The sequence below is a fragment of the Rhinopithecus bieti genome, unplaced genomic scaffold (genome assembly GCF_001698545.2).
Source record: "Rhinopithecus bieti isolate Rb0 unplaced genomic scaffold, ASM169854v2 scaffold_1348, whole genome shotgun sequence".
NCBI classification, from domain to species: domain Eukaryota; kingdom Metazoa; phylum Chordata; class Mammalia; order Primates; family Cercopithecidae; genus Rhinopithecus; species Rhinopithecus bieti.
This window is the reverse complement of record NW_016803373.1, coordinates 165,693-188,592: the sequence shown is the minus strand read 5'-3', so window position 1 is coordinate 188,592 and position 22,900 is coordinate 165,693. Positions and strand designations below refer to the sequence as shown.

General features: G+C 49.6%; 2 protein-coding genes across 11 annotated transcripts in view; one reads left to right on the top strand and one right to left on the bottom strand.

The window, feature by feature from the left end:
• The window catches only part of CUNH1orf226 (chromosome unknown C1orf226 homolog), a 97,295-nt gene continuing 74,395 nt past the window's right edge, over positions 1-22,900 (bottom strand). For 5 of the 9 annotated variants that reach the window (XM_017881543.1, XM_017881548.1, XM_017881557.1 and 2 more), the window contains 4 exons: positions 22,406-22,571; positions 20,758-20,910; positions 4,591-4,918; positions 1-3,659 (listed from right to left, as the gene is read on the bottom strand). In XM_017881543.1, the coding sequence (XP_017737032.1) occupies positions 3,158-3,659; positions 4,591-4,918; positions 20,758-20,910; positions 22,406-22,571 (1,149 nt within the window). In that variant the 3' untranslated portion in view covers positions 1-3,157. Of the gene's footprint in view, positions 3,660-4,590; positions 4,919-6,498; positions 6,515-10,549; positions 10,588-20,067; positions 20,495-20,757; positions 20,911-22,405; positions 22,572-22,900 lie in introns of those variants that run through there. The other 4 variants (XM_017881595.1, XM_017881583.1, XM_017881612.1 and 1 more) reach the window with 4 other exon arrangements.
• On the top strand, positions 10,665-16,135 carry SPATA46 (spermatogenesis associated 46). Of its 2 annotated transcripts, XM_017881622.1 has the most exons (4): positions 10,665-10,828; positions 12,118-12,231; positions 12,919-13,453; positions 16,096-16,135. In XM_017881622.1, the coding sequence occupies exons 1-4, from the start codon at positions 10,726-10,728 to the stop codon at positions 16,118-16,120; spliced, it is 777 nt and encodes a 258-aa protein (XP_017737111.1). In that variant the 5' UTR covers positions 10,665-10,725; the 3' UTR covers positions 16,121-16,135. The 2 variants fall into 2 exon arrangements, with proteins under 2 accessions (XP_017737111.1, XP_017737115.1); XM_017881626.1 differs by lacking the exon at positions 16,096-16,135 and having other exon boundaries at positions 12,919-13,524.

Here is a 22,900-nt window from a genome sequence, read left to right as displayed (position 1 = left end):
AGCAAACCAAACCAAATCATTTTATTATGCAATTTCCTTCTACCAGAAAATTACTAAAAATATAAATATTAACTCTCTAAAAAATACTCAGAATAGATCTGTAATCTTCCTCCTCTTCCTCCGAACTGCAGCCAGTCTTCTTCTTTAAAGGCTGATTGATTGCATACATGTATGTCTTCCATATCAGCTACATACACAACATTCAGATACACCTCCCTCCGTGCAGGGGATACACCAGCCTCCTGCCAGGTTCTGGAAGCTCACCTTATAATCTACCAGGATAAAGCTGTGTGCTGAGTAGGAGGTTACGATGGGGTTGGGGAGTAACAAGGAGATAAAAGACCCTGTGGTCCCAAATTCCTTATGTGGACAGAAAAGATAGGTCCTTTACTCCTCCTCATTACCCTGCCCTCTCATGGACGGGGCTAACTGAAGGCCAAGCTCCCAGAGAAGCTAGACTCACTGTGCAGGATTACTGGGGGTGTGGCTGCCAGGCTGCAGTCACAGGAAGGCCAGACTGTTGAGATGAACACGGAAACCAGGTGAGGCTTTGGATGGAAGAGCTGGTCTGGGCCAAGGCCTCTGCAGGATGAGTAGTAGCTGTTCCTGCTGGGCTTTGGGCAGCACCTAGACCCTAGCACCAGGTACTATCTGCAGCATCTAAGACCAGACACCAGTCTCAAGAGAGCCTCCCGAGGTAGCAGCGTCACCCCTGCAGCAGAGGGATGGGCGGGTTGTAGGCAGTTAGATCGGAGCAGGGTCCCGTGGCACTGTGTTCAGTATCAGACAGAAGTCTGAAGAACTCTGGGGTCACCCTGGCAATGGTCCTGGACAACCTGGTGGAGTCCTTTTGCTCATCCTGGGTCTAAGGTCCTAGACTCTAGCAGCAGCTGGGCTATAGAGAGGAGGCAGGGTACTTAAGAAAGACTGCACCTGCAATACCTGTACCTATGGCTGCCATATCATCGGGCCAGAGCCACCCTGGGCTCTAGAAGAGGAGAAGCCCCAGAGTGCAGGGACTTGCTAAGTTTCCCACCAAAGCACAAATCATGTTCCTGGTATGGCAAACTCAGATGAAGTGGCTTGCTCCCAGGATGTGTGTTTGGGGACTCTACCCCTATCCTCAGCTCTGGTGTTTTGTGTGATACCCCAAATCATTCTGGGAAAACTCACAGGACCCCAAATGCTAGTCCTGAGACCTTCTCTCTGACATCAGGGTCAGATATCACATCCTTGGAGATGTACACTTAAAGAATGCACACATAAGCCCTGCTCACTCTACCAGGGCCTGCAGGTGCCTTGCTGCAGCAACCCCCACGAGGGAGGGGAGACAGCTAGCTAGTGGTGAGCATGTGTTGAAACCTGGTTTTCTGGGAGAAGGAAGACAATGGAAGGCAAGGTAGAAGGGAAAATGGTGGGAGGGCTGTGGGAAGGCCACACAGCTGCAGAAGCAAGAATGCAGGAAGGCACCCACATCCTAGCAATCCTGCTGAGGCTCCTAGTTCTGTAGGAGTTAGCATGGCCGTTTTACATAGCAGCGGTGGTGGGAAGGGGAGCAAAGGCTTAGAGATGAGATGAGCTGGGAAGCAAGCCCTGGGTATCCCAGAGCTTATGGTTGGGAAGCCAAATAACGAATAGAACAGGGGAGGCCACAGGAATCCCAGGAGAAGGATGTCGCACCGCCTGCCCCGGCTGGACATGCCATTCCCAGCCTTCTCCCAGGGAACCGGCCACCTTGTTCAAGAAAAGGGATGTTCTCCTCTTGCTGCAAAGAGCCCCGGGATTAGGATCACCTCCTTACAGGGTCTGCTGGCCACAGGAAGACAGCACAATAGGACCCCTGGTGGGAGACCTAAAAGTGGCTTAATCCAGGAGAGCAGGAACCAGTTAAGGTTGGATGAACCTGGTCAGTCCCTTATGTGGATCCTGAAGCAGGACATAGCCCACCAGCATCAGCATGAAAGAAGGGCAGGGACCGGCAGGGTGGGGCCGCTCCAGTGAGGTCCAGGGCTACAGGAGGCCCAGGTAACTTCAGCACAAGCACAAAGCACTTCCACTCAATTAAAAGTGGTTTCCCCCCTCAGTTCTTCTCACATTCCAATCTTGCACACGCTTCACTCTGGCTCTCACAGCAGGCCCAGGCCCTGAAACGGCATCATTTTAGGTTGCAAGGTGGCCCCTGAAAAGCTGTTCTGATCCCCAGTGATTGCTCTTCTCTGTCCCATCCTCACTCCCTTCTCCCTACTTCTGCTCTGGGTTTTTAGCTTCAGCCCTGAATGCCAAAACCACCCCCAAGTTCCTGGGCCCTCCCCCAAAAACAAAATCAGAGTGTGCTCGGCTGCATCTGCTGGGGCCTGGCTCTCCTGTCTTCACATACACAGCAAAGGAAGCCTCATCTTTCCTTCTGTGCAGCATGCCCACATTTTGTATTTGACATCTGACCAGATAGGGGGAAACCTTGGGAACCCTGGGTGGCAGGGTTCAAACCCTGGGTGAACTCTCAAGGTCTCAGGCCTGGTAAACATCTCCTCTGGCCTCCACCCCAGGGGCAGAGCAAACACGGCAACCAGGGGCCTGCGCTGTCCTGGGACCAAAAGGAGCCATGGCTGGGCTGTGGTCAGGGTGTGTGGCTTTCCAGGCCAGGGCCTATCATCAAGCCAAACCCATCATTCCTCATCCAGCCTTGCTCCCGCTGAGGCCAGGGGCCTCGGACCCATCAAGGAGGAGAGAGAAGGGACGGGGTGTGGGAGGGAGAACAGCAGGGGAGGAGGTGCATGTAGGGGACAGGCAAAGAGAGTTCCTGCAAGATCCATGGTCCTGGGCTGGTGGCCCTGCAATTCACTGAGAAGACAGGACAAGCTCAAGAGTGTAAGAGCTCTAGTGTCCAAGGGCTGCAGCCCTCTCAGAGGAGGTTACAGAAAATTAGGCTCAAGATGGCATGGAGTCCTTTAGCCATTCTGCAGATAGATTCTTTAACTAGAACTACTCAAGGACTTCCAGTCCTGCAAAATCCCATGATGGACGACTGGCTCTCTGCTGGTGCCTCATATGAGGAAGTCCAAGGGCACGGTGGAGTTGGGGCCAGGGTCAGTGTGTGCAGTGGAGGAGAAAGCAGCAGGAAGACAAGCGCAGAGCTCAGCAGGAAAGAGCAGAGGCTCTATTCAAAGGACAGCAGGTCTGGGTGAGGGCCCTCATTGTCGAGGCTGGAGGTCCGTCCCTGCGGAGGGGGGCTGCCATCCTCCCAGGACTCAGCCAGGCTGATGGGGCTCAAGCTGAGTTTGAGGCCATTCCTCTCGATGAGGCTGGGGGAGGAGGCCCTTCTGCACTCAGTCATTTTTAGCTTGGATTCGTCCTGGCTATCCTTGTGGATTAGATCAGGTACTGACAGGGAAACCTCTCCATTAGGCAGAACTTCGCCTCTCTCTTCTCTTTCCATGGTGGCCTCTGGCTGTGAAGCATCTGCTGGGATGTCAGGCTGGGCAGTGGGAGCAGAGTCCTGGGCCTGCCCAGGTGATGGCTCTGTCCCATACTCCAGACTGCTCAGGACAGGCTGTGATGAAATCAGCATGTCCTGGGTGGTCTTCAGGGCCCGAGGGGTTCGCTTCCTGGTTATGCGAGGTGGAGGATCCAGCCGAGGAAATGCTTCTTGCAGGACTGACCTGTAAGGTTAACGACAATAAACATACATGCCTTAAGGACAGCAAGACACCAGTCCACCTGCCATCCTGCTTCTCCAACTCCAGTTGCACTTTCGACCCACTCCACTCAATGAATGCTCTACTCCTTGGGCTCTGGTTCTTGGTTTGGCATGTAGGTCTCAGCACCTTCAGCACAACAGTAGTTTTTGGCCTGATCCATGCTCACTCACTGTTCAGAGCAGCACAAGGTGCTGGCCTCTAGAAGACAGGATAGACACCACTGGTGAAGCTTGTCAAATCAGAACCCATGGAGTAACTCCTGCAGAGGGCATTCCCACCTCAGATGCACAGGTGTTTAAAACAAGGCCTGTTGGTAGAAGGGGGAAGAACAGGAGGGCTGCTACGGGGGGCTTCTCCCGCCCTGCACTAGTGGGCTCTGACAGGTGCAGGCTTCTCCACAAGCAACGGTCTAGGGCAGCGGTTCTCAGCTATGGCCAGGCATCAGAATGTACCTGGGGAACTTCTGGACAATACTTGGGTTCAAATCCAGCTCTGCCAAGTACTAACTTTGTGACCTCAAGCTATTTACTTTGCCTGTCTGAACATGAGTTACCTGCAGGATGGAAATACCATCTACCTCCCAGGGCTGCTGGGAGGGTTAGACAAAATGATGCAACCAAAGCCTGAAGCACAGTGCTGAGGACATGGCACTCAGCAACCTTCAGCAGCACAGAGCTGAGGACACAGTAGGCACTCAGCAACCTTCAGCTGTGGTTGCGGAAGGTGAAGCCAGCTCCCGAGAACGTGGCCTGATCCTGCAGCTTTTCAGTACAGGACAATCTCACACCCCTCCCTTGGGGCTGTTCTCCTGTGGAGACACTGCAGTTTGTCCCTGTACTTTTTCAAGTGGGTTCACAGAGAGGCATGGATGTTGGGCGGGTGAGGGGCTCACCTTTCATCCTCTGGCCAAGCCCCTGGAGCCACATCAGCCCCACTGACCAGCTGTGCTTCTGCAGTCTTGTTGATCTCCGTCACACCCACACTGCCCAGGCTGGAGGGCTCCTTTCTCCGCAGGAAGTCATTCACTTTGGCCCCCATGGCTTTGCCCAGGTTCTTGAGGTGCTGGCTGCTGCCCACCCAGAGTCCTGACCCCCCAGGCTCAGCAGAGCCCAGAGGGGCAGAGCTGGGGGCCACGGGTTTGGACAAGTGGGGGAAGGAGCGGCTGGCCTGGAGCTTTGGAGTGAGGGCTGTGTTCAAATTCTCAAACATGCTGTGGTCAACTATGAACAAAGAAGGGACAGAGCGACATGATGAGGAAAAGGGAGTGGGACCTGTGCCCTATCATTCAGCTTTCCTTATCCCACACCCAAAACTTGTAACTTCCAAGCCTTTGGAAATATTCAAGTAAGAGCCGGCAAAGACACTCTTGAACTTTCCAGGGCAGTTTTCTTGATGGGAGAGGAACTAGAAATTCTAGCTCTGCCCCACCCAAGTTAATCAGTGACTAATGCTAGCCATAAAAAAATAAAGTTGTTCCTGTAAACCTGCCTCCTTGACTCATGGGCTTGGCCCCTTTACCCTGGAGTCACCACGTCCTTTGAAGTAAAGAAAAAATGAGGATGAAGCAATGAAACATGACATTTTTACATTGCTATAAGCACGTGCTGAGCTCTCAGTGGGTTGGAAGCTGCTGGAGGGACGGCATGGATGAGGCTTGGTGCTAGAAGCTCCCCACTGAAGGCCATGAGTATAGCACAAATTCTCCATGAAAAATGGGGCAGCAGCTCCTCAGGTCTACAGAGGTGGGACTTGAGCGAGTGGGCCAGCTCTTGCAGAGATGCTAAGTGGTGGTTCAGAATCAGTCCATACCAAATGGATAGGTCAGCCCCACTCAGTGCCAGTGAAGCATGAGGATCCTAATGAACATCAGTTTACTTAATCCTTACAACCACCTAGGGAGGTGGTACATGGAAGGATATCTACCTACAGATGAAGCCTGCAGGACTCCACATAATGCAGTGCCGTGCCTGAGGTCACACAGCTTAATACTAGCAGGGCTGGAACTAGAACTCAGGCCTTCTAACCCACAGCTCAGGGCTCTGTCCACAACTTTGTCCTGCTACAGATCATGGAACAGCTGCCTATATATCCCTGGTACATGGTCCTTCTTGTAGGGATCCTCTTTGGCTTGAAAAATTAACTCAAAGAGCTGGGTATAAACCCATTAGGTTGTAAAGATTTACAAGGCAGAGGCCATGCCTCATTCATCTTTGTATCTTCAACACCTAGCCTCAGTTTGGTACATAGCTGTGCTCAATACAGATCTTGACTCGACAAAGCCCATTTTGTAGATAGAAAATTGTGGTGGCCAAGGTGGTAACTTAAAAGTTTGTTATTGAAATGACTGGAGTTCCAGGCTCTAAGCCATGCTGTCCACACACTCACACTTGGCCATCCTCTCCCTATCTGGAAATCCAGCTCAGTTATCAGGCAGACAGACCCACTCTGAGGCCTTGGAACCTGGGTCAAGGTTTCTGTCTACACCAACTACCCCGATATGTTGTCAGTCTGAGGGAAGTGATCATTTGATCACTAGGCTCCTTTCCTTGTCAACACCTCTGCTAAGTGTCTATTCTCACTGAGCCTCTTCTAAGAGTAACTGGGGTTAGGGTGTACTTTTTCTTCTGCAGAATTTTTGTGCAAAGCAGTTCTTTCTGCCCTGCACTGCTGCATCCTTGGCCAGTGGAAACCTTTCTTGTAGTTTCAGTGTTGCTATCCTGTTTTTTTGTTTGTTTTAATGAGTATACAAACATTTATTATTATTATTACTATTATTATTTTGGGGGGACAAGAGTCTTACTCTGTTGCTCAGGCTGGAGTGCAGTGGCGTGATCTTGGCTCACTCAGCTAGGATTACAGGCGCCCACCACCACGCCCAGCTAATTTTTTGTAGTTTTAGTAGAGATGGGTTTCGCCATGTTGGCTAGGCTGGTCTTGGACTCCTGATCTTAGGTGATCCGCCCGCCTTTGCCTCCCAAAGTGTTGGGGTTACAGGCATGAGCCACTGCGCCCGGCCGAAATGACAGTTTTTAAACATAAAACAAATTGAGAGAAGAATGCAATAAAGGCCACTATATCTGTTATCTCAAGAAAACAAGTCTTTTTCTCTGTGTGAATGACTGGAAGGTGTCATCATTAAGTTTAAATGTCTTAATAATAAGAGTTTTCTACATGATTATGCCAGTATTGCAATTCCTTTACATTATCAAAGTTCATCCTTAGATTTCTCCAGTTGTTTCCCAAATAAAACAATTTTGAGCCTGGGGGACAAGCACCGAGATCTGTCCTTGAAGTCCAGGAAGGGATAGCATTGCAATCAAATCAGTAAGTACCATCAATGGATTTGATAGAGAGCTGTGTAGAGATAGTAAAGGGAGGGTTGCTTAATCTAACTGAAGCTGGTTAAGAAATGCATAGTTTACTGTCACCTTTGTCCAGTTCTTAGAGATGAATCAATGGTGCTATCCTTTCTAGGCCGACTACCTAGATACGTTATATTCTAAGGGCCTTTGGGTGGCAGGGAGGAAAACCTGTGGGAAGAGGAGTGGAGACTAGTCTCTGCGGATGAGCCCTGTGGCCTTCACCACTGCAGGGTGAGGACCTGCCAGGGAACAGCATGACAGCATCCCTCGGACACAGGGCCCGAGCTGGCTGGGCTCCGGATAGACCCACCGCACCAGCAGAAGCTTCCAGCCCGCTCCACAGCAAGCAGGGTCATCAACTCCTGATTATTCTCCTAAGTGTGTATCTTGCCACGTCCTCCACTTTGGCACAATTTGCCTGTCAGGTCCCACATCTGTCTTATTTTCTTTAATCATGTCATCTGCAAACTAGCAAAGAAGATTTGGAAACCAAACCATTTAACTATTTTCCCCCAAACCAGAAAGCACATAGACAACAATGAAACTGTACGAAATGCCTGGGGAAGGCAAATTGCTGCCACTTCCCAAATCAGACATTTCCCTGGTAGTCTCCTTACTGGTTTAAAGTGACTTTTCAGAGTAGACATACTTATTTTCAAAAAAGCAAGCACCAAAAATACCTGTCAAGGTGGTTAGTAAATTATAAGCTATTATTATTTTTAAAACTCTTTGTAATAAACATAACTCTGGATTATGCACCATTTTGGATTTTCTGTATTTTTTGCTCTCTTCTACCCTTCATAACATAGTCTATAATGCACTGAATTGTCAAGTAATGTAAAGATAGCCTACCATGCACTCCCTTTACCCTTGTCTAAGTCTTTCCAGTAAATACACCGTGTCTTAAAATGGTAAGCTCCTTGAGGGGCCACAGCATCTGAAGTGTTTCTTTATCTTCTACAATGCCGACCTTAGGGTCTTGCATGATAGTAGGCATTTAATAAGTTTGTTTAATTGAATTTGACTTTTACATGCATTTTTTAAAATTGCATGATGGGCTGACACTATAGGGAAACTGCCCACAAGTCAAAAATCCCTCTATGTGAGTGGTCTTCAGGGGCTCTGGAGGTCAGATCTGGAGAACTGCCCTTCTATTCCAAGTGAAAGTGGGCCTCTGGCTGGGGGTCCCTCTATCCCTGTGTCTGAGGACGTGCAATGGGTCCTTCTTGATGATGATGCTAACGACTCCCACACATTGTCTCTCTTGCTTCAGGACTAGAGGCTTGATGATTCAGAAAATAATGGCAATGGAGGAGAGAGAGATGACTGGACCCCAGCCAGGTGGCCCTCCCAGCAGCACCCCGCAACATGCACACACCCAAGCAGAGGAGGGCATCTGGGAATGTAAGTCATCCACAAAACAACGGGATATCTTACCTGTCCGAGAAAGGGGCTTGGAAAGCAGGTGGGAAACAAATAAGAGAAAGACTCATTTTACATAGTGACCAATCGCTTTGAGAGTGTCACCTACCGCCTGGGCCACCAGCAACAGCATACCTTGGGAGGACACAGCACGCAAGACAGGGGACCTGCTACAAAGAGTGGTGCGTACCCAGGAACCACCAGGCTCCCACAAACTTTTCAGTGACTAAACCAAAACCGGGTCGCATTTTAAAAACTCTATGCAGGCACTGAGAGATTCCACCTTCCATATTTCCCCTCAGTATGTTGAGCACCTTTACGTTAAGTCTGAGGTTCCAGTGGGAGAGTCTGAAGTTGGCAGTAGGAGGAATGTGATGGGTCAAGACAGAATGCAATTCCAAGTCCTCGGGGCCCTGTGTGCACCACTCACAGGTATGCTACTGTCCACATGTCACTCACTGGGTTTTAGCCAGGAAGACATTCATCCACTCAAGTTTAGAGTCTAAACTAATAATATAGGAAAATCAAGTAGCAGAGAGGTTTGCCCAGTATCACACAGGTAGCTTATGGCGGAGTGGGGTTAGAAGTCCCATAAACCGATGCCCAGACTCATGAGCTTTCTCCACACCATAATGGACCAAATGAAATTGCTGATACCCCCCAAATTGCCAAAGTATATGGCTTCAACTTACTTTCCAATACATGCTAATGTTCCAAACCAGGCTACCTGGGAGGAACACGAAGGGAATCATGTTCTCCCACTGTCCTTCGAATGTTTCAGTACTGTGAATAAACACACACAGGAAGACAACTCTGGGCTATCATGTGCAGAAGCTAACTCACATTCCAGTCACACATGCTTGACAGCACCTCAAAAGAAGCCCATCACTATTTCCAGAGTGGCCATCACTCCCCATGCAGCATAAACATACCTGCCATTTAGATCTGCAGCCCTGTTCTGTATCTAGTTGACATGTGACAATCTACAAAGGGGTGCCTTCAGTTTATCTTCCAAGTGTCACAATCATCTTTCACCTTATCCACACCTTGCTAGTGCACAATGTTGTCACAGGACAAGTGAAACGAAGAGGCAACCTTGTCTCTCTGGAGTCCCAGAGTCTCCCTATCCAACTGACTTAAGCAATGAGCAAAACAGTATTAAGTCACCCATTTTTGTTTTAGTCACTTGCTAAAAAGAGCACCAACCACTGAAACCAATATTTGGTCCCTATTCTTAGGAAATACACATTGAAGTACTTAGGTGTAAAAGGACATAGTGTTTATAACTTACCTTCAAATAGTTCAGAGAAAAAATTAAGTATACACACATACACATGGGGCAGGGGGCAGGAGGAAGGGGACTGATATAGCAAATGGGGTAAAACGTTAATAGGAAAATCTGGATACAAGGCATATGGGTGTTCTTTGTATTGATTTTATTTTTGCAACTTTTGAGATGGAGTCTCGCTCTGTCACCCAGGCTGCAGTGCAACGGCACAATCTCGGCTCACTGAAGCCTCTGTCTCCCGGGTTCAAGCGATTCTCCTGCCTCAGCCTCCCAAGTAGCTGGGACTACAGGCGCCCACCACCACGCCCGGCTAAATTTTATATTTTGTGTAGATGGGGTTTCACCATGTTTGTCTGGCTGGTCTTGAACTCCTGACCTCAAACAATCCACCCGCCCTGGCCTCCCAAAGTGTTGGCATTATGGGCCTGAGCCACTGCACCCAGCCTTTTCTGCAACTTTTATAAATTTGAATTTCCAAAGAAAATGTGAAAAATATATAAACCTCAAAAAACAAACTAAAACAAAACAATAAAAATATTTGCTGACAGAGATTAGGCTGATAAAGGAGAAGAAAAGGTAGGAGATTATTCAGACAGGACAGAGGTTTCCAGGGCTGGAGGGCTGGGGGTAGACAGTGTCAACACAGAAAAGTGACGATAATAAAGATAAAAGGGGACAAAGAGACAGCATCACTATAGTATCTCTACTATTTTCTTCTCTCTGGGTCTTGTCAATCAGGGCCTGCGGCTGGGCAATGGCAAGTCAAAAACAATCTTTACACATTTTAATCTTGCTTGCAGTTAGACTCCATTCATCTTCCAAAGGGTAACCTAGTTGGGTAGTGGAATCATGTGCCTTGTGACATCAACTGCGCTCAGAATGTTTATCCTCTGGACAAGCCAGCCAGCCTCTCCAGAGCAGGTGTGTGATCTCTGTACACCGCAGTGGTCAGAATATGGAGAACTTCTCACTTCTCAGCATCTCTGGACCTCCAATCTCTTCCTCCGCCCTCAGTGCTTTTCCCGACATTATGGTCTCTCGTGCCACCAGCCTGCCAGGTAAATTCTGGTGCCATTAGGGCCACAAAGAAGTGGTTTTTTGAAGCTTTTAATTGAGTACCCTACCAGATCATGTTACAGGACCATGTAACATGATTTAGTGAGAAAGTCAAATTACGTATGGGGAGAAAATAATTTTTCAAAATGCTGCATTTGTGGTAAGTAGTTACTGCTGTGTATTGATTTTTGTTAAGGGAAGAAAGGGGTAAACTTTTTTTTTTTGAGACAGAGTTTCCCTCCTGTCACCCAGGCTGGAGTGCAATGACGCGATCTTGGCCACTGCAACCTCCGCCTCCTGGGTTCAAGCGATTCTTCTGCCTCAGCCTCCATTTGTCATCAAGTTTCTCCCCCCTAGAGTGTGCATGAAATCTCAAGGTGGTAGCATATCTACACAGAGTAGAAACTAGTTTTAGCTCTGTTTTGACAAGCTTATAGAGGATTTGGAGTTAGCAAATCATCAGAGAAGCCTAAGCAGCAGGGTAAACTGATGAGCACATCCTGGAATAAAGTTGGACACCCTGATGACTCCCTGTTAAAAAATACAGTCTTTAGACTTGCAACATCTGCGTCGTCTGGGAGCTTTTAGAAATGCAGAATCTCAGGTTCCCACCCCAGACCCATTGAATCAGCGCCTGCGTTATTAACAAGATCCCCAGGGGATCCCTATGCACAGTAAAATGGAGAAGTACTGCTCAGTGGAGTAGGCCTCCTAAGCATTCATTTGCCTATATACATGACATTTATAAATTTGTCCCCCAAACTGAACACAGCTTTTTTCTGGGATTTGAGGCAGGTCAGCTTTTTGTCCAAGTGTTAGCAGCTACTCCAGGGTGTGCTGTGCAGTGACGGCCCACGGGAACCCTGACTGTGGGTGTGAGATATTTCAACCGGACAATTCTCAAAGCGGGCATGGAACATTGCTCTGCGGCCTGTGACTCTGGGTCCCAGGATGCCCAGGAGACCGGCAACACGGAGTGAAGTCATCCGTGTGATGAGATGCAGGAGGGTCAGGTGAGGGGCGGGCCAGGCAGAGAGGTGTCATCTGGGCCACATCATAAATCCCACTTTCCAGAGGATCTTTCTGAGGCCTGAATGAAATGGCCCCATTCAGAATTCCCCAGGATGTCATCCAGAATAGCTCTGCCTGGCTGAGTTAGAGAGATCACTGTTCTGTTTCAGCTTTGAGATGCCTTGAAGTACAGAGGTTGAGCATCTAGGTATGCCTGGGGGGTCCCAGGAAGTGGAATCCCAACCTGGCTCAGCTCACCAGTGTTTCTTCTGTAACCCAGACATTGCAAAGACAGCGGTACCCACTGAGGCATCCAGCCCAGCTCAGGCCCTGCCACCCCAGTACCAAAGCATCACTGTCCGGCAAGGGATACAAAACACAGTGCTCTCACCAGGTGAGGCCTTCTCTGACTCTGGGTGGGAATGTATGAGAAGCTAAGGATGAATAGGGGCTGCTTCCCTAAGGGAGCAGAGGTGTCTGGAAGCTGGACCCCCATGCGTGGCCTTGTCACCTGCAGCCTCCTAACTGGCCCTTTTTCCTTTGGTAGACACCCACAGGCCTGAGGCTCTTGCCTTGCCTCCCCTCTCCTGTCTCTGAAGCTGGTGTACAAGAGCAGCTTCTGGCTGAGTGAGCTGTGGAGGGTAGTGAGGCTACCCCTCAAGATGGGTAGTGAGGCTGCAAAAAGGGTCACAGCCACGAGTGGTGAAAAGAAGGACTATGGGAGGCCGCCGGTCTGGCTGTCCGCTGGGTCACCTGTCTGTGTCTATCCTTAGAGGAGTCAGTGGACACGGTGTCTCCAGGAAGGGAAGGACTTGACAAATACCAAGGCTTACTAACTAAAAGCAGCCTCTCCCATCCCAAGATCCAGTGGCCCTTTGTACCCCTAGAAAAAGAATGCAGTGAGAAGGAATGTCCTCGGCTGCTCTTCCCACCATCTTGCATCTGCTCTCAGGACTGCAATCATGGTGGGGTGGAGGTAACCGAGGACATGCCTGATGTCTGCCTTCTTGCCTTTCTGCTCTGGCATCCTTGGTTCCACTGCTCCCTGCCAGAGGCTCTGACCTGGTCCCTTCCTTTGCAGACTGCAGCTTGGGGGACACCCAGCACGGAGAGAAGCTGAGGCGGAACTGCACTATCTACCGGCCCTGGTTCTCCCCCTACAGCTACTTTGTGTGTGCAGACAAAGAGAGCCACCTGGAAGCTTACGACTTCCCAGAGGTGCAACAGGATGAGGGCAAGTGGGACAACTGCCTTTCCGAGGACATGGCTGACAGCATCTGTTCGTCCTCTTCCTCCGCAGAGAACACTTGCCCTCGAGAAGCCACCAAGAAATCCAGGCATGGCCTGGACTCCATCACATCTCAGGACATCCTAATGGCTTCCAGGTGGCACCCAGCACAGCAGAATGGCTACAAGTGCGCGGCCTGCTGCCGCATGTACCCCACCCTGGACCTCCTTAAGAGCCACATCAAGAGAGGCTTCAGGGAGGGCTTCAGCTGCAGGGTGTACTACCGGAAGCTCAAAGCCCTCTGGAGCAAGGAGCAGAAAGCCTGGCTCGGAGACAGGCTCTCCTCGGGCAGCTGCCAGGCCTTCAATAGTCCTGCTGAACACCTTAGGTAAATTGGCGGTAAAGCCTACTTATGTCCCTAGAGAGATGCCAATAAAGTTAGTCACAGCCTTCTGTCCAGTCTGAGGTCACTCCGCACAGCCTGCTGTCCTTCCCAGAACCCGGCTCCCATCCCCTTTGGCTAATGGTTGCCTAGCAACACCAGGCACACACCCTCCCCTTTCTCTCTTTTAAAAACCATAATCCCGGTCTAATCATGAGGGGAAAAAGTCAGACACTTGTCAATGGAGGGCCATTATACAACATTCCTGACCAATGCTCCCCAAAAGAGTCAATGCCACCCAAAACAAGGGAAGCCTGAGAAAGTGTCACAGCCAAGAGAGCCTGAGGAGGCATGACACCTAAATGCAGTGTGGGATCCTGGACAGGAAGAGGACAGCGGAGGAAAAGTAAGGAAATCTGAGTAGAGTGTGGATGCTGGTGAAAATAATGTAGTGATGTTGGTTCACTCCTTGTGACTAACATGCTCATGTACCAGGCTAATGTGTGATGTTAATATGAGGGAACCTGAGTGGGGGGAATATGAGGACTCCGTAGTGTCTTTCCAAATTTTCTGTAAATCTAAAGCTTCTAAAATAAAAGTTTATTAAAAGTAAAAAATAAATAAAGAAAGAAAGAAAGAAAAAAAAAAAAAAAAAAAAGACAATACCTGAAGTTTGGGAATATCCTCTAAGGCAGAGGTTCTCAAAGTAAGGTGTCCAGCCGGCAGTACCAGCATCCCCTGGGAACTCTCAGGCCCTCCTCAGACCTACTGAATCAGAAACCATGGGGCTGTGGCTGGTGGTCTGTATTCTAACCAGCCCTCCAGGTGACTCTGATGCAGTTCAGCTATGAGAAGCACTGCTCTAGGATCCTGGCCTCTGCTTGGTCCCTATGTGGTCAGTCCTTGCCCCACCCTGGGAATAAGGAGCTGGATGCCCTTTCATATTTGCATGGGGAAGAATCTCTGCAGTTTTAAAGGCTTCTTTGATGGTAGATCTTCTGAGGAGGGGAATGTGGAGGACAATATGCCTCTGAGTATAAGCCAGGTCAGAGGCAGATGAAGCTGAGCTCACCCAGGGCTGAGCTCACATGTGCCACCATCATTCACTTAGAACAGCCATCTTGTGCTGGCGCAGAATAGAATCAGTTTTGACCCAGGAGACATCTTTTTATGGCTGCTTTGAGCCAGGTGAAACTGGGCAGATAAACATGGGAACCTATTGCTTCCTGTTACCAAGTAATGTGCCCAGCGGGCAGCCCTGACTCTTCCTCCATTTCTGAGTGAACCTCCCGGTCCATCTGACCCAGAAAGACGGATAAGCATCAGGTATGCAGCAAGGACATTTATCTTGACTGTAACATGGTTCTTAAAAAGCACCAAACGCTTGCTGGTCATCCTTTCAGGCCTCATTTACCTCTTGCTTCACCTCCCTGATGACTCAGTGGCCCCTCCACGGCAGTGGGCACTGCCTTGCAGGGACCCCGGCACAAACCCTCCCCTGGTCTTTGCCTCCCCCAGGGCTTGGCCAGCAGGTGGCCTGGAGGGTCCTCCCTCACCTCCCAATGGCTTTTCCTCCAGAGTCTTATCTATGGCTTAGCAGAGCTGCTCTGCTTATCAGTGTGCTGCGAAAATCTCATTTGTGGTTCTCTCATTCCCCACAGAGTGCGAGGGAGGCTGGGCTCAATCCCCATCACATCATATGCTGTGAGACAACTCCCGCCCTGTGCCCGCGAGCCATGCTTCTCACCCCATTCTATCCCCAACCCCACCTAACCTGCATCCCAGAGTCCACTTGGCTGCCAGGCTCCAACTGGGCTGGGAGCCAGGACAAGGTCACAACCTGTCCAGTCCAGTGTGTGGGGGTCTCCAGGCAGCCCTGACATCACCCCCAGGACTCTGTGCCCTGAAAGGGCAGATGAGTGGCTCTGGGCAATCTTTTAGTCCTCACTCTGAGCTAGTGTTGTCTCCTGTCCTTTGCCAACCCCATACTCCCTTCTCTATGGCATGTGTACAGCAGGCATAGAACACATCACGAGAAGGAAAACAAGCAGGCCAGAGACTGAGCCCAGGTGCCACGGCACGTGCCCATCCTGCCTGCCAGGTGCTTGTGGTTAGTGTCTTCTCCCTAAAGACAAGGCGTTTTCCACATTCCACATTTAATGTTGTATCAATGTAACCCCAGGAATTTTCTCAGTACAGAGCTAAGTTTTAGCAGAGCAGGAAAAAGCACCCACCACTGCACTGAGCAGGTGCAGGTAGAAGGAAGCTCCGTTATCCTGGGTCACTGCCAGGCACTCTCTACCAGGTGCTTTTAAAATGCAATCTCATTTACTCTCCATAGTAGCTTTGTGTGGTTTATACTATCCCCATTTTCGAGATGAGAATACAAAGCTCAGTTCAGTTCACTTAGCCAGAAAAGAACAGAGGGCATGTGAACCCAGTTGATCTAATCTTTCCAACTTTCTCTCTAGCCTGGGCCTGACGAAGCATCAGGCTTAACACGTCCTCTGCCTGCAAAATGGCTAAAAGTTCCAGCCAAAGTGACCTGGCTTCTCTCAAGTCTGTTCTGTGAGATCCACAGCTTCTAATTCCTCAAACTCTCCCTCCTTTACTAACCTACTCTGCCCTTTCATTTGTACTCCTTGCAGGGAAGCCTACATTCCCATCAGTTAGGACTTCTGTGCTGAGCTGTGTTGCAGTGATACCATGATCCCCCCTGAGGTAGGTATGAGGAGGAGCCTGTTTTGTCCCCAATATGAACATTTCTGGAATAGGCCTATTCAGACTTCTACCAACTACATATTTCAGGCATTTAGTCATGAAGTCTGTGAAATAGTTTAACCTTTTTTTTTTTTTTTTTTTCCTTGAGACAGGGTCTCGCTTCATCACCCAGGCTGGAGTGTGCAGTGGCGTGATCTCGGTTCACTGCAACCTCCGCCTCCCAGGCTGAAGCCATCCTCCCACCTCAGCCTCCCAAGTAGCTTGGACCACAGCCACTCACCACCATGCCTGGCTAATTTTTATGCTTTTTTTGTAGAAATGGTCTTTCCCCATGTTGCCCAGGTTGGTTCAAACTCCTGAGCACAAGTGATACACCTGCCTCAGCCTCCCAAAGTGCTGGGATCACAGGCATGAGCTGTATAATCTTGATTATAAAATTATACAGTTATATTGGCAAATATCTATGATGTAGTAATTTTTCAAGCACTCAGAACTTGATGCTGGCCAGGCATGGTGGCTCATGCCTGCAATCCCAGCATTTTGGGAGGCCAAGGCGGGAGAATCGCTTGAGCTCAAGAGTTTGAAACCAGCCTGGACAACATGGTGAAACCCCGTCTCTACAAAAAATACAAAAATTAGCTGGGTGTGGTGGCATACACCTGTAGTCCCAGCTACTTGGGAGACTGAAGTGGGAGGATTGCGGAGCCCAGGGAGGTCAGGGCTGCAGTGAGCCATGATCATGCACTCCAGCCTGGGTGACAGTGAGACCCTGCCTTAAAAAAAAAAACAAAAAGCCCCGAAACCCAAAATCAAAAAACAACCTGGTTGCTACTACCCACATATTCTAATGATATTTGGAGTTTGAAAAAACCTGGGATTGGCAGAGTCAGCAAAAATGGGTGTAGATGAGAGTTTCCCAATCTCAGGACTGCTGACATTTGGGGCTGGATGATTCTTTGTTGTAGGGGGCTGTCCTGTGCATTGTAGGATATTGATCAGTATCCCTGGCTTCACTCACTACATGCCAGTAGCTTTGTGACAACGAAAAACATCTCCAGACATTGTCAGATGTCCCCTGGTGAGGCAAAATCATCCCTAGTTAAGAACCACTGATACCTCTGATCCTGCAGGGCTGATCTATATAAAGTGCAAATGAAACCACCATCTTCCTCTCCTCCTGCAGGGAACTTGTGAATCCTTCCTCAATCCCGTACCTTTGGGAACCATGTCACAGAGCTGATGCCACTTGGCTTGGGAAGTGGGGTGGAAGTGAAGGGGACAGAAGGAGCAGGTGGAATAGAAGCAGCAAGAAAATACAATGGAAAAGCTTTTAGAAATAAGAAAGGTTTATTTAGCAAAAGCCACTAGACTAGTGACAACATCCAGGGAGTAAGTGCACTTACTTACATTAACAGAATCTTTTCCCAGAGAGTTGATCCAACAGAGTTAATGACACACAGCTTTAGGAAGTAGAGGGCTAGCAGGTAGAGGGTTAGGAGGAAGCAGTCAAGCAAAGAGTAAATAAAAGGAATACAACTCCTAAACAAGATCCATTGAGAGAAATGAGGCTAGGAAGAGGTTTTACAGAGAGAGCATTGATATAAGCAGTAATATAAGGAATATAATTTTTAATCCCAATATACAGTCCATCCAGTGTGGAGAAATTCTTTCCTGGCTCCATAACTGTGGGAGCCTCCTGTGCACGAGAGTCTGCTGGCACCTGGGGCAGGCTGGGTCAGGCACCAATAAGGTCAGCGCCCCTGGTGTCCATTTGTCCTCCATATAGGGCAGAGTAGAAGAATGAAAAAGAGGAAGGCAGAGTTGAGTTAGCAGAGCAAGAAGCAAGGAGGGAGGACAGGGTGACATCGTTGAGAAATCAGGTCTGCAATGTTCCCTTTCCTGCCCAGTTGGCCCTGATGGAGGGTTGGTGGCTGGTGATCCTTCAAGGCTCCTAGATCTGTCCTTTGTCTCCCATCTCCACACACCAAGTGTGCACTGGTTTGGGTCCCACTAGGGAGGATGCCAATATACAAACTAGTCCTTCAGGGAGGGCCTGAACTGGGGAAAGGGTGGGGCCCAGGCAGGAAGAAACCACCATGGAACACCCCAAGGGCAAGAGTCTTGGATGGGTCCCAAAGTCAGCAACACAGATAACTAGTTTCCCCAATTCTTTAATCTCTCCATTTTCTTTCGTCTATCCAATCTCAAGTTTTTACAGACCATTTAGAAACGGCCTTCCTCACCCGCTCCCTGGCCACATCCCACACAAGCCCTCTCCATCCACATTCCACACACCTAATCCACTGGCCTCTGGGTTTATCCTCAGCTCCTGCTTACGTCCAGAAAACAGACTTTTCACTCCTCTGGACATTCAAAATCTTAATAATCGAAGTGGTCTTGGACTCAAGGAACCCTGGGTTAGATTTAATAAGCTAGGTAGGCTCAGTCACACTGGATTCCTGACAGCTGCTCATTTCGTTTCATGGATTTCACTTTCCTGGTTCTTCCTTCTCTGTGTACCTGTACCTATTTCCAATGGCAAATTAGATCAAAACAAAACAAACAGAACCATGCCTCTCTAACTAAATGCATGTTAGAAAACACAAATCTGTTGCTGATTCAAACACCCTAGAGATTCCCACTCTTTTCTGTCTGATCACAATCCTACATATATGTACATACCTTCCCTTACACATGTATATATAAACACATGTGTACACACACACACAAAACACACACACACACCACCCCATCCTATTTCCACTGACACCCTGATGCACCAAGGAAGGCTAACAAAACTGAATTTATTTCCTTTAATTTGGACTTTCTGGGCTAAACCAACTGTGGCCATTAGAAGAGGACTGCACTTTTATTTATATACATTCTAAAGCAAAGCTAGGATCGATGAACTCCATTTTGGGACAATCATATCCTCGCCGACTGACCCTCCAAAAATACTGCAGTTTGCATCTGTGCTTGTTGTCTAGGATAAAGACTTAATTCCCCGAACATATGACTCTAGCAGGTCTCAGCAATCTCTTCAGGCATTTGAAAATCTGTTAACAGCCACTTACGGCCTTACAGGAGCAAAGGAGCTTTTCCTCATTGCCCCAGTCAGCCCATTAAGGAGTGGTGATCCCTAGGCAAAGTCTAGATCTTAAAAGATAAGACAATTGCACATGGCACTTTTTACAGGTGTGCTCAAGGCACGCACCCAGAGAGATGGGCCAAGGATGGCAATGGCTGTGGTCCCTGACCCAAGTGGCAGTGATTCAGAAAAGAGGACAAAAACAGTCTCACAGTCTCAGCTATCAGCCTGCATTCACTTTTTTTTTTTTTTTTTTTCTTTTTTTTTTGCAGTAAAACTGACCACCACTACCCAGTGGAGGGGACAGGTTGAGAGGTAAGGCTGGGGACTCTGGTCCTCTGGGGCTTTCAGAGAGGTAAAGTGCTACAAAAGCTTCAGCTGGACAGGACACAGGGGAGGTGAGGGGCACTTCCCAGCTTCCATTTAGATGGGCTGGGCTACAGGCAGGAGGTGGGCAGGGCAGGGCTTTCAAAACAAGAATCAGATCTAAGTGACGTGGAGCAGCAAACAAGCTGTCCTTCCCCTGGGCTCTTACACCAAGGGCCTGAACCATGTTAAAGCTTCAAGGCTCCTTTTGAAGCAACATTCAATGTCCGGCTGGAGAAAATGTTTGGATTCAGTTCCTCTAAAAGATTATCCACTGTGACACATTCCAATTCCATGCTCACACTACAAGGACTAGCCTGGCTTTTGCAGCTCAGATCACTCAATCTCCACAATCTCAGCAAGGGCCTGGAGAAGGAATTCCTCTCATAAAGGTAGGGGGAGGGTTAGGCAACTCATAGCATCCTGATATCCAGAAACAAAGTACCTGAGAAGGTACGGATGGCTTCCCTTCATGGTCGGGACCATGGAGATGGAGAGAGTGAGGGGGTACGGGGGCATCACGGACAAAGCGTGGGAGCCTGACGATGCAGCAGGTAGGGGCAGGTCCTCCAGCAGCCTGGCAGTCCTGGAGAGAGACCCTTTCCTGAAGCCACGGGCTCTGGAAGGCCCTACCTCCATCACCCTCTAGTCACAAGTAGGAGAGGAGCTGATTCACCTCTGGGAATCCGATTTCTTCCCCACTTTACCCTCCAAAGCAGAATCTCAATCCTTTCCTGAAACCTCACACTCTCCCGGGCCCTGGCTGGCATTCTCCTCGGCAGCGCGCATTCACTGGGCATCCCCTACCCGGGCAGCAGCCAGACACGGCCCCTCCAGCCACGCCGCCGCCTCCATCTCCTCGCCCTCGGCACCTACACGGCGATCTCATCATCCAGGCCGTCGCCCAGCTCCTGCCTCTGCAGGACATTCAGCAGGCGCGGCAGCTCCTCCTGGGACCACGAGTCGCGCTCCTCGCTCTCGTCCGTGTTGGACTCGTACTCCGAGGCGATGCCTGACTCTCGGAACTTGATGAGCTCCAGACCGCCCAGGAGCGCCTCACCCTGCGCTGGGGGCGGGGTGTCCTCGGGCGGGAGAAAGCGAAAGCACTCCAGCTTCACCAAGCAGTCGCGCCTACCTAAGGGGCTGCCCGCAGGGTGGGCAAAGTCCGCCAAGCCTGCGCCCAGCGGCGGCGAATGCAGGTCCTCCGGCTTAGGGGTCGTGGGGTCACAGAGCACGGGCAGGGCTCCAGAGCGGAAGGTGATCTCCAGCAAGCTGTCCTGGGAGCCCACTGCAGGGGAGACAAGAGGTAGCAGAGGGGCAGCGTTAGGCAAGGTTGCTGATTTGGGATGCCTGCCTTCTGCCCGCCGGTGCCCTGCAAAAGCCCTTCCCAGACCAGCTTAGCAGCACCTCCCGGGGCTTTGGATCTCTTAACTCTTCACCCCTTCCTGGCGCCCCCACATAGCTCCAGACACACCTCGCTGGAGGGGAGGAGCTTTAGGAGGTGGTAAAGGCGGGGACATGAGAACCATATGATGGTTCTGGAAACCACTGAAGGCTCTGAATAGTATTAGTGGTAGGAAAAAGGTACCAATTGAGAGAACCATGTTAGAAGCCTGTGGTAACCTTTAGTACAATCATATAAATAAGCATTAATTAGGATAGAGCAGAGTTTCAATGAACAATCTGGAAAATCCAGAGAGGCTTCCAGAGTGGTGAAGGGCACTGGTTTCCAATCCATACCTCTGGGTTACTTTAAAAATACAGGCTCCCAGACCAGCCCCAGACCCAATGATGCAGGATCTCTGTAGGTTGGACCCAGTAAGATGTATTTTTAAAAGAGCTCATGGGATGGTTTGGGGGAACCACTGGTATAGTTGGAACAAAGTTTTGCAATCAGATCTAGGTTTGAATCTTGACTCTGCTCCTTGCTAGGCCTGTAACCTTGAGCTAATTACTTAACCTCCCTGAGTCTGTTACCTCATCTGTAAAATGGCATCCCATTTTTCTGCAGCCGAACTACAGGGATTAAATGATCTCACATGCAAAAAATTCTATCACAGTTTCTGGCACAATATGTGATCAATGGGTATTTGCTGGTCCACAGCCCACACACACTCTGAGCATGCATACAACCCACAGAAAGGCTCAAGAGGAAGGCGTGAAAATGTTTTGCAATCTACGGCTGTCCAGTCCAGTCCGAGGGTGCTGAGTGTAGAGACAGCCTCTCAAGTAGGGGCCAGGCAACCTCTGCCATTGTCCAGCAAAGCTGTGCAGCCAATGATTCCACTGCCTTATCCACTGAACAGATATACTGCTCCCAGCTTTTTCTATGTGACAGAGTTTTGAAATACACAGTGCAGAAGAGTAAACTAAGAAACAATTTGCTGTCTCCCACAGAGCTCACAGAGACCATGACACCCATTAGGTGCCGAGTATACTGTATGTTGGTTGCAAAAGCTCTCTGAGAAAGAAATGGGCTGCCCTAGGACATAGAGTACCTGAGCCCCTATCAAATAGAGACTGGATGAGCACATAGCAGTGACTCCGGGGACATTCAAAGTCCAGCCCTGGGCCTGGATTAGAAGGCACCCGAGATCTCCTTTGGGCATGCAATTCTGTAATTCATTAAGTATACTAATGGGGAAACAAAGCTGCCTATGTTTTCTGCTGGAATATAGGGGCAGGTCAGGGGTCCAAGAAAGCACCACCAAAAACTTGAAGAAAGTAACACTCTTTCCAGAGCCTTCACAGAGGAAGCGGGGTTGGGCAGGGCACTGGCTTACTGGCATTCTGTCCTGACAGCTTCAGCTCCAGCTCTTGCACCTGCTTGACCAGCAGGGAGATGTGCTGGAGCATGTCCTTGTTCTGCAGCAAAAGCTGGTGCACGCGAGCCTGGGCCTCCAGCCGCGCTGCAGCCTCAGCAGCCAACTGGTCCTTCAGCAAGTGTACCTGCAGAAAAGAGGCAGCAGCAGAGAAGACAGGACAGAGAGAAGAGAGGGACATGAATGTACATGAGAGTCACTGGCAGACAGCCGGGACCAGAGATGCCCTCCACATTCAGTTCAAGAAGAAGCCCTTCATGGGCAGAATGGGCGTCTGGGCTTATCATTCCAGAGGAGGAGCCGAAAGAAAGGGTTCACTGACCCTGTGAAGCTGTGTGTCCCAAGGGAGGGCCATGATGTATCACTAAGGTACCACTCTGGGCCCCATACCAAGGGCAAGAAGCAGGAAAGAGCCATCGACCCCCAGCCCCCGCCACATACACACACACACACACA